The sequence below is a fragment of the Canis lupus genome, chromosome 35 (genome assembly GCF_003254725.2).
Source record: "Canis lupus dingo isolate Sandy chromosome 35, ASM325472v2, whole genome shotgun sequence".
In the NCBI taxonomy this organism is placed as follows: Eukaryota; Metazoa; Chordata; class Mammalia; order Carnivora; family Canidae; genus Canis; species Canis lupus.
Window position 1 is genome coordinate 19427380 of NC_064277.1, and position 15193 is coordinate 19442572.

Here is a 15193-nt window from a genome sequence, read left to right on the forward strand (position 1 = left end):
AAAAAAAAAATCAGAATATCAAAACCTACCAACCTCTGGGTTCAGAAGAACTGGCTTTGGTGACTGTAACATCTGTACTTTTCCCATGATGGAGCACAAAAATGTCTAATTTTTTTATGTTTGGAAAGGAGAGAGAAAAGATTTGGAAACATCCATGTCTTGGATAAAAAGGTCTTTTTATAACCAAAACTTCTTTCCTTGAATGGTTAAATGAAATTTTACTTAATATCTAGAATATGTGTATTTATAGGTAACTCGTACAGAATCAGGATCTTTAAAAAATTTTTTTCAGGATCTTGAAACGTTTTATCTCAGAGTGAAAAATTTCACATGTCTTGGGGCAAATAGTTATGGTTAACCATCCACCTTGGAATGAGTTTTCATGCAATGTCATTTTTTCAATCACTGCTGTTATTTGTTTACTTTGGTTACTCTGTGTCCAGCTGCAGGTAGTTCCAGGATCTTGTGACTATACCTTTTGGATGTTCCTTTCCTTCTGTTCAGCTCATTTGTTGGCAAGAAAGTTTCTTTTAGATTAGTCAGCTGGAAAGCTCCAAGTTCTCTGTTAAAGTCTAATAGAAAAAAAGAAGAATAGATTGCAGAGCTCAAGAAGCCTGGCTTCAAATCCCAGGGCTGCCACATCAATTTTCCTTTAATAAGTACTTACTGAGGGTCAGTTATGTGGCAGCTGCTGTTGCAGGTGCTAGGAACACGACAGCATCGAAAATCATCCAAGATCTCTGTCCTTACAGAGCTTATGTTCCAGTTCTTAATGATACCTGCTTTAAGCCTAGAACATCCCTTCTCCAAGAAAATGTGGTGGGATGGGTCCTGAAGACTTTAGGGAGATTGGTGAGTTGAGAATCTCCTCTTAAGGCTGAGATGTACTTTGACACATATACTTTGACTCATTAGTTAGAAGTTGTGTTAGGGAATAGGTGGGTTAAACCATTTATTTGCTTAAGTTCTTCTTAAGGTAGTATTATTTCTCCATTTTTTGCAGTAGTCGTCATTAATAGGCATGACATTTATTAGGAAGGCTGACTCGTACTCCCTTTAGGAAAGCATATTTACAAAATTGTACATTTTGTGTCAATTTCCTGTGCTAATTCATAAACAGGGACTGCATTTGAACTTGATCATTAGGCTTATCTTTGTGATTGTATACTCTAGAAATCCTAAGTAAACTGTGAATTAATACATAGGTTATTAACATTTGAAAACATGCAATTCACAGCAGAATATATCATTTGATGTAAAAAAATTTATAAATGACAAAACTTGCTGATTTCCCAGCTGTGAGCCCTGCAGACAGGTGCAGTTTTCTTTGGATAGCTGAACAAAAATGTTGCTTCACACAGGTGTCCACTTATCTCAGGGACTATTAACCAGATTGGTTTGTAGTGCTTTAAACATCTTTTCAGGCAGGCTGCCCTAATACTGAAAAGTCAAACAGCATGGTGAGTATTTCAAATGCAGACACTTTAATTTGAAAATTACATGTATAAATAAAGTAGCATTTGAAAGAGCTATATTTGAGAATATTTCTGTCATATATTGCAAAAGGTAAATGAATTCATGAAGTGGGATAGTGTACCAGTAATAGTGGCATTGATATCAAGGGCAAAGATTGAAAAATGATGTCTTCTCGCTGTCTCTACTTCATGGCTTTACATATGTCATCTTGTTATATTAACTTTTGTTTTTATGCCTGTAATTATCAAAAAGGCAGTATCATAACAGAATGACATGTAAATTTAAAAGCCCGTTGACGTTTATACCTTCTTAGATCTATTTTTATTTCTTTTATGGCCTTTCCTAATTTTACCTGTATGCGTACACAGTCTTCAGTTATTCAAATGTGAAAAGAAATAAAGAGTAGTGTATTGTAGTAAGTAAGAGCATGCACTCAGGAGCTGGATTGCATAGGCTCATATCCCAGATGCACCACTTATTAGCTGTGCAACTGTGTACGAGTCACTTAACCTCTCTTTGCTTCAGTTTCTTTATCTTTGGTAGGTGATAATAATAGGACCTAACTCTGAGTTTTGTAAGGGTTATTAATTCAGTTACTTGTAATGTGGTTAGTTAGCATGGTGCCTGGCATATAGTAAGTGCTCTCTCTGTATTAGCTTTATGATTGTTATTTTCATTTTTATATAATTCACTTGCTAGTAGAATCAGCATTGAGCATACCACTGTGCCTGGAACAAGAACTATTTGCTAGAGTTACAGAGCTGAGTAAAATGTCTTTCCCCTAAAAACCATGAAATCTGAAGAGAGGTGCAAATAATCATGATCAAATGCAGAGGGATAAAGTCTGGTGGGCACACATTGGATGAAACCATCCTTGACTTGGGCTTCAAAGCCTGAGTCGTGGTTTGATGGAGAAAGAAGGCTTTCAGCAGAAGCAACAGTGTATCTGAAGAAAAGCATGCATGCTTAAGGGCACCAGAAAGGGAGAGGAATGCCAAGTAGTGTGTCCTGACCCTGACCGGGAGTGTAATGCGGAGGGGTTAGGTTTAAGGTATGGTTTGCAGCAATGCTCATGAATGATAAACAAGGTAGCGTGAGGAGAGAGAAGTTTGCATTCCATGTAATGCTTAGATCAGACCCCATAGGACATGGAAAAAGACAGTGGAGAGTTGTGTAACCTGAAAAAGTGGCAATTAGAAGCCATATGATCTAGTGGTTGCTTCTATATGCTCTGTATTCATTATTTTCTTGTACGTTATTTATACCGATCTTTTTTTCTTACTTTAAGTGAGATTTATTGAGGTATAATTAATAAAGAAATTTATCTTTGATGGATTTTGACAGATGTATACTGTTGTATAAGCACAACTAAGATATAATTAAGATACAGAACGTTTCCATTACACCAGAAAGTTCCCTTGTGTCTTTTTTGTGGTCAACCCCCCTCCCAATACCAGCACCCCTCCCCCACCAAATACACATACCCACCGTCCTTGGCAACTGTTCTTCTGATTTCTGCCCTTATGGTTTTGCCATTTTCAGAATGTCCTGGAAATGGAATTATATGTTACTTTATTTCTTTTTCACTTAGCATTGATGCATTCAGTATTCATCCATGTTGTTGTGATTATTGATAGTTTGTTACTGTTTATTGTCTAGAATTATTTCACTTTAGGGATGGAGTACAGTTTATCTGTTCACAAGTTGATAGAAATTTGTGTTGTTTACAGTTTTGGGGCCCTTAAGAATCAAGCTCCTATAAGCATTCATGTCATCACACAAATCTTTGTGTGGGTACATGTCTGCACTCTATTGGGTCAATGCCCAGGAGTGATATTGCCTCTAGTCATATGGTAAACATCTGCTCAACCTTGTAAAAAATTGCCAAAATATTTTTCAGGACTGCTATACCATTTTGTTTTGCAGTTACTTTGCATCCTCACCTAAAGTTGGTACTGCTGGTATTCTAATCTTAGGAATTGTACTAGGTGTGTAGCGGTATCTCTTTGGGGCTTTTAATTTGCTTTTCTCTGTTGACTCATGATATTCAGTGTATTTTCATTTGATTATTTGCCATTGATATATCTTTGGCAAAGTGTTCAAATCTTTTACCACCTTCCCCTCTATTTTGGTGATGTTAAGAAACTGTTTCTTAGGAGACTGCTCCCGCCCCCCCCCCCCCCACACACATTTCTTAGGACATAAGAAAGTTGATAAATTGGACTTCATCAAAATTCAGTATTTTTGCTCCTCAGAAAATGGGGGAAAAGAATTGCAAAACATATTATCTCCTAAACAGTTTATATCCAGAATATGTGAAGGACTCCTATATCTGAACAGTAGAAAATCAACCTATTTTAACATAGGGGAAAGATTTGTCTGTCTTTTTATCATTTTTCATTGCCTTTAAAATTTTTGATATATTAGAAACTTGGAAATTTGGGGCAGGGGGACTGATGAGTTGGTAATGAGATTCTTCTGTGGTTTCAAAACTTTAAATTTATATTCCCAGGATATCAGAACAGGTCTGATAAAATATGCATTTAAACCTTTAAAGCTTTTTTTTTTTTTTTTTTTTTTAAGGTATGAAAAGGATTAATTCAAGTTTTCAGTTTATTTGCACTTATTCTGATGGGCACTCCTTTAGAGACAGGGACTTGGTTTATTATTATTTTACATTTTTAGATATTTTGCACTACTTTCAGTGCTTAGTACGGTGTCTGGCTCAATAAATATTTTTTGAATGAATGTTAAATATAAGGTATGCATTTAACTTAATTTTTTCCATATTTTCTTTTTCCCATAGCACTTGTTTTTAAACTTTTCCTGTTTCATGGTGCTGATGCTATCATATGTTGGTTTCTTAATTAACACATCAGTTTTGTATGCCACATAACGAATTGCCACAAATATAGTTGCTTATATACAATACACAATAAATACTCGGTGTGTATTTATTCTTTTTCAATTCTGGAGACCAGAAGTTAGATATGAGTTTTATTAGACTAAAGTCAAGGTGTTGACAGGGCTGCATTCTTTCCTGGAGGCTCTGAGAGTCTTTTTTGTTGCCTTTTGCAACTTTTTGAGGCCACCCACATTCCATTGACTTGGGTCCCATTCTTGTTTTAAGCCAGCAGTGCCCTCTCTCTCTGACCTCTTTATCAATGTCTCTCTCTCTATCCCAGGTGGGGAAGACTCTCACCTTTTAAGGACTCATGTGAATAGATGGGCCCATCTAGAGAATCCAGGCTAATCTCATCACATCTGCGAGTTCTGTTTGCCAGGGAACCATATAGGTTCTAGGGCTTAGGACTTGAACATCCTGCCTGTGACAGCGTTATTTATTAGTTGATGTTTTATATCTGTAATGTGTATTTGTGATTTGGTTCTGTTATTACTCTTTTTAACTTTAGTATCAGATCACTTTAAAGTCATTTTTTAACTCTGTAATAATACTCTATTATTGAATATGATTATAGTATTCTAATGTGTCTCTATACAATTGTGCTCAGTATGTTGAGTTTTGTTATAATTGCTGAAAGTTGTTTTTTTCCACTACAGAAAGTTTTATAGGTATCTTAATTGGATTTAAGAGGAAGAAGTTTTTGGTACCGATACTGTTTTCTTGGCATCCATCTAGTCTGGCTTATCTGTCAATTAGTAAATCTTCCCTCTTAACCGAGTGTTAGTCACTGGCTGGTACCATTCAGGTAGAAAGTATGCTTTTAGTGATGTGTAGAATGTGCTGCCATATAATTTTTGATGAAAGGGCTATTTCTACTATGGGGGAAGAATTTTTCTCAATGAAGAGATGAAAGAAAATAAAACTGTACTGAGAAATGAGAAAGTTTTGTTCAAGAAGTTAAACCACATGTAGCAACTGCTATTCTTCTGTGTACCTTATGAGCCAACTTGTTCATAGGCTTGTGAATTCAGTGTTTTTTCTAGTAGGGTTAGCTTAGTGTGACTACTGTGGACTTCCCCAAATTTTAGAGATTTGGACATTGAGCTCTTTTACAATACCATATGTAGACGTAGGGACTTTCCTTAACAGCCAAGAGAAAAATTTTTAGAGAGAAAAATGTGTTTTTGTTTTGTTTGTTTTTTTACAGAGAAGTCAATATTGAACTTTAACCTACAAATGCCGATTATTGAATTAAACTCCCATTAACATAAAAGTGAAAAGTTTGGACTTATATTTGATGGAAAGGCTTTTTATAATATAATTCTTAACAGAGATAGAAAGATTTTTTTTAAAGGTTGATAGAATCTTTAGGTGGTTTTGAAGTTTTGGTCTGAAATTTCTTAATTAGAATGGTAATAACCGATTGTCCTGTTTTGTTTTTGTGTTTTTTTTTTTTTTTTTTTTTTTTACATACAATCCAAATTAAGAGAGCCTACGAGAGAATTCTTTTGGATCTGTGGATCTGTGTTAATATGTACCTATAATGTATTAACGTCTCTTTTAATAGGATTTGAGGTGTCTTGGGATAAAATCTATAAATAGTAAAACCACAGCCAGATCCGTGCAAGTATAAAAAGACTCACCAAATAACAGAGGAATGTAGGAAAAGAATAATCTTTGTACATTTTCAATAGAATTACGCTGAATTAGCCTGAGTGATGCTGTTGAAATAGTTCTGTTCACCCCACAGTGACTTTCTTGTACAATTGGGATTGAATCTAATAGGAGTGTGATGTCTCCCCTCATCTTCCTCCTTTAACTGACCTTCTTCTCACCCTTTGCTCTGCCCTTCACTCATCACCATTTCCATCTCAGCCCAGAGGTTCACATTGATGCATCTGTCTTAGGGTTTGCCTGGAGGTTCATCTGGATCCCTGTAGCAAAATTGCCCTCTCTACCTTTGGCCACTCCCAGATTTTATTTCTTTCATAGCCTCTGTCATGACGAGAAATGAACATTTTCAGTTGTTTATGTGATTTGCCCCCTTCCCTCATTAGAATGTAAGGCCCATGAAGCGGGGACTTTGTATTTTCTGCCATTAAATCCCCAGAACAGTGCTTTGTTGGTGCATAAGAGATATTTGTCAAGTGAATGCATGCATACTAGTGGTGATTTGTGAGGCAAAGCTTGGGGGAACAGTTGTTACTGGGGTCTCTTGAGAGTCCAGGTTTAGTCAGATAACATTCTGTGATCATTTAGTAATAACCTCCATGTGTATAGGAAAAGGAAGATTCATGAAATGTGCCATCCACATGCCATTCCTCCATAAGATCTACTAAAAAATCTTTGGCAAGACTTTAGCTGGATATCCTTATCGCCTTGGTTCTCTTAGCCTCGGAAATAACAATAGTATCCACTGCCTAGGAATGTCATGAGGATAAAATGTAATAATGCATGTGATGTGTTAGCACAGAGCCTGGGACATAGTAATTGCTCAAGAAATGTCAGTCATCACTGTGTTATTAGTAGTCATTAACTTATCTAGCTGGTTGTCCAAGAAAAAAAAAAGATACTTCCAAATGGATCCCAAAGCAGAACTTCTGGACTACAGAACGATATCAGCTTGCTCTCTAACTGGACTTTTTTTTTTTTTTTTTAGCCTCATTGTCCAATTTGTGGCTGAGGTGTGTATACGTTTCCTAGAGCTGCCATAACAGATTGCCACAAACTGCATGGCTCTCTTAGCCATATTGTAAACCTGTGCTTTCTGGTATGGCTGCCAGTAGCCGCATGTGACTTTAAATTAATTAAAGTTAGTTTCTCATTCACAGTAGTCACATTTCAAGTACATGGTAACCGCATGGGGCCCGGGGCTGCCATGCTGGAAGGCCCAGCATATGACATTTCCATCATGGCAGAATGTTCTGTTGGGTGATATAGCTCTAAACCATTAGGAAATTCCAGAAGAGCACTTTTATTTGCTTTAGGTGACTTGGTACAGGTTTGTTTCTTCAGTGTGTGTTCAGTTATAAATTTGGAGTGGCTCATAATAGCTGAATAAAATATTTTTATGGATTTCTTTTAAAAGTTCTGCGGCAGAGTGACTCATTAATGTTATTTATGAATTGTTTGTTCACTAACTCCTTTCTGCATTGTTGAGGACATATGGAGTCAGTAATAGAACATACTGCATGTCTTTTTAATTTTTTTTCTGTATATTTATAACTAAGTGCCTGAAGGACACAAGATACTATTTTATTTATTTTATTTGAGTTATATGCCAGAAACTAAGCTCTTGTGTGTTCAGGGCTACAATTTATAGTATTAATTAAGAACAGCTTTCCTTTTCTCTCCAGAATGAATTCAATATATTCTTCATTACTGTGTATGAATCTTGAGTTTGTTCTCTCGTGATTGTTTTTTCTTCTCCCCCTGCCTCCCACATGTTCTCCTTTTGCCTTCTAACTCCCCTCTTCCAATAACACCCTCTCCCCTGGCTCTTCTCTCCCTTCCTTCTCTGCTTGCATTTCTTTCTTTTTCTCCCACCACTTCCTCAGATATCCTTCTCACTAGAAATGGAAACAGCACAATATTTTCTTTAAGTCATTCACTGAACTTTCCCCTTGAGTGTTTGTAATCAAATGCTGTTTTTTTTTCTTTGTCTTAATATTTGGTACACCCTTCTTTTTAAAGTCCTTAGAGGTCCTCCACACCACCATCTGGTGATTAAATTATGTGTAGGGAGCATTGATTTTTCTGCTGTAAAGCAAATGTCATCAAGTACTTAAAAAATTAGAATTTATTTTTAGCTGCATACTTTCAAGCAAATTCTGCGTGTCCATCAGCCTAAAGAAAAATCTCTTTATTTCTTTAACACATATATGCATGCACACACACATTTTTAAACTTTTATTTTGACATAATTTCCTATTCACAGGAAAGTTGTAAACAAAAGGAATTACCATATACCCTTTACCCAGAGTCCTCAAATGTTAGTATTTTACCAAACTTGCTTATTGTTCCATATATATATAAAGAATTATATATATATTGTATACACACACACACACACACACACACATATACACCATTCATTCTGATCCTTTGGAGAGTAAGATACAAACATGATGCCCTTTTACTTCTGAATATGCATATATTTCAAAAACAAGGATGTTTTCCTATACTACTATAGTATAATAATAAAAATCAGAAAATTAACATAGATACACTGACATAAGTTAGTACACAGACCTTATTCAGCTCTTGCTAGTTGTCCTAATAATGTCCTTTAGAGGGATATTAAAAACCCAGATGCAAAGTTGGGTGCAGTTGTCAGGTTTCTTTAGGCTTCAGTAATTTGAAATATTTCCTCAGATTTTCCTTGAGTTTCATGACCTTGGCATTAGAACATTTGACCACTTTCAACCTATATTATTATTTTTTTTTTAAAAAAAGATTTATTTATTTATTTGAAAGAGAGTTGGGGATGAAGGCCCAGATGGAGGGAGTCTGAAGCAGATTCAGATCTGAGCATGGAGTCTGACCTGAGTCTCTATCTCACGACCCTGAGATCATGACCTGAGCTAAAACCAAGAGTCAGGTGGCCCATATTATTATTATTTTTGTAATAACAACTTTTTTGAGGTATAATTAACACACTATGCAGTGCTTTCATAGAACATGTATAATTTAATGGTTTTTAATATATTCAGAATTATGCCACAATCACCACAATCAATTTTAGAAGTTTTTCATTCCTCCAGGAAGAAATCAGCACTCCGGCAGTTTCTCTCATTTCTCTTACTGCCATCCATAGACAGTCACTAATCTACTTTGTCATTGAAGATTGAACCATTCTGGCCATTTCATATACATGGACTCATACAATATTTGCCCTTTTTTGGTCTGGCTTCTTTCAGTTAGCTTAATGTTTTAGCATTTAGGAGTCCTCCCTTTATCTATGGGGCATGTGTTCTAAGATCCCCAGTGTACACTAGAAACTGGATTGTACTGAACCCTGTGTATTCTGTGTTTTTTCTTACATGTACATACCTATGCTAAAGTTTAATTTATATATTGGTATAACAAGAGATTAACCACAATTACTACTAATAAAAAAGAACAATTATAATCATGTGCTATAATAAAAGTATAATACAAGGTAATGTATTAAGTAATATAGTATGTGAGTGTGGTCTCCCTCAGAATATCTTAATGTCCTGTGGTCATCCTACTGTACTCATCCTTCTAATTGTGATGATGGGACATGATAAAATGCCTACTTGATGAGATGAAGTGAGTTAAATGATATAGGCTGTGATCTAGCATTAGGTTCCTATTGACCTTCAGATGATATGTCATAGAGAGGACCATCTGTTTCTGGCTTGCAGGTAAATGAAACCATGGATAAGGGGGGACTATTGTATATCATGTTCCTCTTTTATGGTGTAATGATATTTCATTATATGGATATGCCGCTTTTTTTTAATTCATCAGTTAATGAGACTTCAGTTGGTTCTACTTTTTACTTATGTTGAATAATGCTGCTATGAAGATTTGTGTATGAGTTTTTGTGTAGACATATGTTTTTATTTCTCTTGGGTGTATACTTAGGATTGGAATTATTAGATCATATTATAACTCTGTTGAACTATTTGAGGCTCTGCTAGACTATTTCCAAAGCAACTGCACCATTTTACTACATCCCCACTAGCAATGTGGGAGGGTTCCAGCTTCTATCTTTGCCAACACTTGTTATTATCTGTCTTTTTGATTATAGCTATCCTAGTGGGTATGAAGTAGTATCTCATTATGGTAAAATATATATAACATAAAAGTTACTGTTTTGATTCGTTTTAGGTGTATATTTCAGTGGCTTTAAGTGCATTCACCCTATTGTGCAACCATCACCACCATTTGCCTCCAGGGTGTTTTCATTTTTCCAAACTGAAAATCTAGACCCATTAAACAATAGCTCCCCATTCCTTCATTGTGATTTTGATTTGCATCCCCTGATTGGCTAAGGATTTTGAACATTTTTTCATATGCTCATGGGCCACTTGTATGTCTTCCTTGGAGAAGTGTCTATTAAAATCTTTTGCCTATTTTTATTTTTTTTTAAAGATTTTATTTATCAGAGAGAGGGAGTGCGAGCAAAGAAGGGGCAGAGGCAAAAGGACAAGGAGAAAGAGAATCTCATGAAGAGTACATGCTAAGCCTGGAACCCAATGCGGGGCTTGATCTCATGACCCTGAAATCATGACTTGAGCTGATATCAAGAGTCAGACACTTTACTGACTGAGTTGCCCAGGTGCCCCTGTTCATTTTTATTTTATTGTTTTTTAAGGTATGCACCATGCCCAGCATGGAGCCGAGTGCAGGGCTTGAACTCATTACCTGGAGATCATGACCTGAGCTGAAATCAGAGTCAGACACTTAACTGACTGAGCCATTCATTTTTGCCCATTTTTCAATGGTTTATTTGTCTTTTTTGTAATTGAGTTGAAGGAGCCCCTTATACATTTTAGATATTAATCTAATGATTAATAATAATTATTATTAATAATAATCTAATAATTAATCTTTATGATTTGCAAAAATGTTCCCCCAGTTTCTGTGTTGTCTTGCTACTTTCTTGATGGTGGCCTTTGATGTATCAAGAGGGCTTAATTTTGATGGTGTTCAGTTTATCTTTTTTCTTTTGTTATTCATGTTTTTGGTGTAATATCTAAAACATCACTGTCTAACCTAAGGTTCACCTACATTTATGGCTATGTTTTCTTCTATGAATATTGTAGTTTTAGCTTACCCTAAATTTTAAAATTTTTTAACTATTCCAACAAGTTAGATTTTGACTCTTCTCTAGGGATACTGCTTCTTACGAGCTATAAGACTGGGTGCAGTGATCCTTTTGAGCTATTAGATCCCCAGCTGCATAGAAAAGCTTTCATGTTTTTGTTTCACCATTTGATTTTCTTGTATTATACTACTTTTATTCTCTGTCTTGTATCCTCAGCTGATATCTTGGTCATCCCATTCACTGGGAAATTTGATCAACTCTTCCTTTCTTGTCCTACCCATGTCTCCTTCCTTCAGCTCATCTGTCTGTAAGAGTAGTCTCTATTTGGTGTCAGTGTTTTCTTAGTTATGATTCATTACTACTGAACTCATTGCTTCCTCTGAGTTCATTGATTCCCACATTGCTAAATCAGGCATAGACATTCCAGTCTTTATGGTAACTTATAAGCTCTGTAGTATTTAAGTCTGTTGGGTACTTTCCTCCTCTTTGAACTCTATTATTTTGGCTTTGATCACATTCTATAAGGAAGCCAAATCCATTCTCTTCATAAAACCAGAACCTAGTGGTTCCAGTGAGGTAAGTTTGTTTGGGACGTAAGTCTAACAGAGGCTACTTTGCCTTTGACAATTTCTCAGTAATTATTGCAACTACTACCATTATGCTGGGCTGAGTGGTCAGAGGCAGAACCTAATCGAAGTGTGCTCTAAGAAGTCTATCCTTATTTCCTTTGGTACTGAGGCCAAAGGAATATAAATATGTATATTTATATTTAAGTATTTATATTTTCAAGATTTTATTTATTCATGAGAGACCCACAGAGAGAGGTAGAGTCATAGGCAGAAGGAGAAGCAGGCTCTCTGTGGGGAACCTGATGTGGGACTCGGGATCAGGAGGACCTGAGCCAAAGGCAGATGCTCAACCACTGAGCTACCCAGGGGCCCCGCCAAAGAAATATTTAAAAGGGATTTGCCATTGCGGTTTTATTAAAGCCTTTTAAAAAGGTTCTTGCTCAGTTGAGTTCATTGCATCATTGTTGTATAAAAATGAAAGATTAAAAATAACATAAGGGTCCATTAGTTGGGGAATGGGTGAATGCATTATGGTATATCTATACATGAATACTAGGCAGCCAGGAAAATAAATGAAGTAGACCTATATGTACTGATGGTATATAGAAAAAAAATAAAGAAGCAGGTCTGTCATTTTCTCTCTTCTGTTTACCAATATTTATATCATAATTTATAAGAAAAAGAACAGATATATATATAAATGTTCTGCTTTGGAAAATGTCTTGGTATCTATTAGGCTGTTATGAATGATATCTTAGGAATGGAAGTGGAGGATGTAGGATAATACAGATTACTTTATTTCTTTTTTATATTTCTAATTTATTTGAATTTTTTCAATGAGCATGTATTCTATAATAAAGCAATCATTTGAAGATTTTAAGGTATAAGTAATATCGACTTATGACTTTTTTTTTTTTCTCTCTTCACTTAGCTTCTTGCACTATAATCTTTTTACATTTCCATCTACACCCTAGCCACACTAACTCAGTCTTATTAATGGGTTTCTCCTATATTAATCCGGTTTATCTCTCAAGAGTCACCTTTCTTCCCTTGATAGCATTGCTGGATCATTCAGTCATAATTTATTTGTTACCTTTTCTCTGTGTTCCTATGGTACCATGAGCAGTCTCCCTTAGTCACTTGTGTCTAGGGTAGAAGCTATTATTATTTGACTTTGTATTCTGTTGACCTGAGCACAGTGCCCAGTACATGGTAGACATCCATAAAAGGGGGTTTCAGTTAGAATAAGACAGCATAGTATTTGGGATAGATCTTCTTAATAACCAGCATATCCTTTTGTGTAGGTTGTCATCTTCTGCCATTTTTCTTGAAGAATGAAGAGAATGTGTGTGTAAAGAGACATGTTTTAATTAAACATCACTTTATATCTCAGGATGTGTTTAGTTTATGTTGATAGGCTATGCTAACAGAACTCCAGGCAGTTTATTTAAATGTATTATGATTTCTTCAGTTATCATTGGAGGACAGGAGGTAGGTAATTTCATACTTCACTGTAACACAAAACATTAATACAGAATATTTTTTATAATATTTCCAAATGCATTAATTAAAGACAACCTATATTCATGTGCTTAGAAAATGTGATACACTGACTCAAGCAGAAAGGTAAACACAAGTTAATGTTTCTTATCCATGTAAATTGCTTGTCTAATGTAATTTGTTTTCTTTTTAGGTTCAACAGATAGATCGAGTGGTAGAAGTTGTGGAGGAAACAATTAAAGGTAATTGCTGAAAGTGGGATAAGCAGATGTATATGGTACATATACATCCCCTTCATTATCCGCAGTTTTGCTTTCTGGATACAGTTAGCCACAGTCAGCTGATGTCCAGAAGCAGATGATTGTCCTTCTAACTTATGTCAGAAGGTCAATAGTAGCCTGACCCTACATCACAGTGTCTATCTCTTCACCTTGCTTCCCGTCATATCATCACAAGAAGAAGAAGGATGAATACAGGACAATAAGACACTTTGAGAGAAAAAGAGAGAGACAACATTCACATAACTTTTATTGCAGTCTCGGGTTGTAATTTTTCTATTTTATTATTAGTTATTGTTGTTAACCTCTTACTGGGTGTAATTTATAAATTAAACTTCATTGTAGCTATGTATGTTTAGGGAAAAACACAGTACATAAAGGGTTTGGTACTATCCCTGCATACTTTCAGATATCCCCTGGGGGGTCTTGGACTGTATCCCTTGGCTGATAAGACGGAGGAACTACTGTATTGTTTGAACTGTATTATAAAAATATCAGTTAATATTTATTTACATATAAAAGTGTAACATTTTGTCCTTAACTGATTCATGCATTATCCAGTCTAATATAGGGGGTATATATCTGATTGGCTTATAAATGAGTCAGATCATAGTCCTTTTTTTAAATCTCATTTTTATTTTTGTATGAAATAGATTTCATTTGCATTTCAGATCAGAAAGACATCAGTTTTAAAATAATGAAATGAGGGCAGCCCGGGTGGCTCAGTGGTTTAGTGCCGCCTTCAGCCCAGGGTGTGATCCTGGAGACCTGGGATCAAGTCCCATGTCAGGCTCCCTGCATGGAGCCTGCTTCTTCCTCTGCCTGTGTCTCTGCCTCTCTCTCTGTGTGTCTCTCATGAATAAATAAAATCTTGAAAGAAAGAAAGAAAGAAAGAAAGAGCAAGAAAAAAGAAAAGAAAGAAATGAGGGACACCTGGGTAACTCATCTTTGGTTAAGTATCCAACTTTTAATATCAGCTCAGGTCTTGATTTCACAGTTTTGAATTTGAGCCTAATGTTGGGTTCCATGCTGGGTGTGGAGCCAACTTAAAAAAAAAAAAGGTAATGATTTTACTTATGTGTATTTTTAGCAGTTTTATTGAGATATAGTTGACATTATTTGCATGTTTTCATGTCACCTAATTAGTTGCAGTTACCCTTTTTAAAAATACTTAATTTTTTTTTTAAAGTAATCTATATACCCAGCACGGGGCTCAAGTTCACAACGAAATCAAGAGTCGCACGCTTTTTCAGCTGAGCCAGCCAGGTGCCCCTAAAAGTACTTTTAAAAGTAGTATTCAATTTTAATATTCTCCTGTGTATAATTTCTGTAGTTACACTAGAGACTAGAATTATGCTTTGTTTCATTAGCTGTGGTGTTTTGAACCATATTCTTATTGAAGTCACTGAGAAATAAATTATCCTCAGTTCTGTGGTTTAATTTTTAAATACTCATAGTCTGTTTTCCTCTGTTAGATTAGTACAAATAAAAACTAGTAATGTAATAATGAAATATTACATGAATTAAGCTTCTCACTTAAAATTTTAATCATTTTCTTATATGTGGGCATTGTGTGTCTAAAAAAAGGAAAACAGACTACTTTCACCAAGTTGGGATTTTTAACCACATACTTTTCCTGCTGACTGTGTCCACTAATCTTCCACAT

General features: G+C 35.5%; 1 protein-coding gene across 7 annotated transcripts in view; it reads left to right on the forward strand.

Moving 5' to 3' along the window:
- The window catches only part of CDKAL1 (CDK5 regulatory subunit associated protein 1 like 1), a 663852-nt gene that overhangs the window by 181702 nt on the left and 466957 nt on the right, over positions 1-15193 (forward strand). For all 7 annotated transcript variants that reach the window (XM_025443462.3, XM_025443470.3, XM_025443473.3 and 4 more), the window contains one exon: positions 13443-13491. In XM_025443462.3, coding sequence (XP_025299247.1) covers positions 13443-13491 — 49 coding nt within the window. The remainder of the gene's footprint in view (positions 1-13442; positions 13492-15193) is intronic.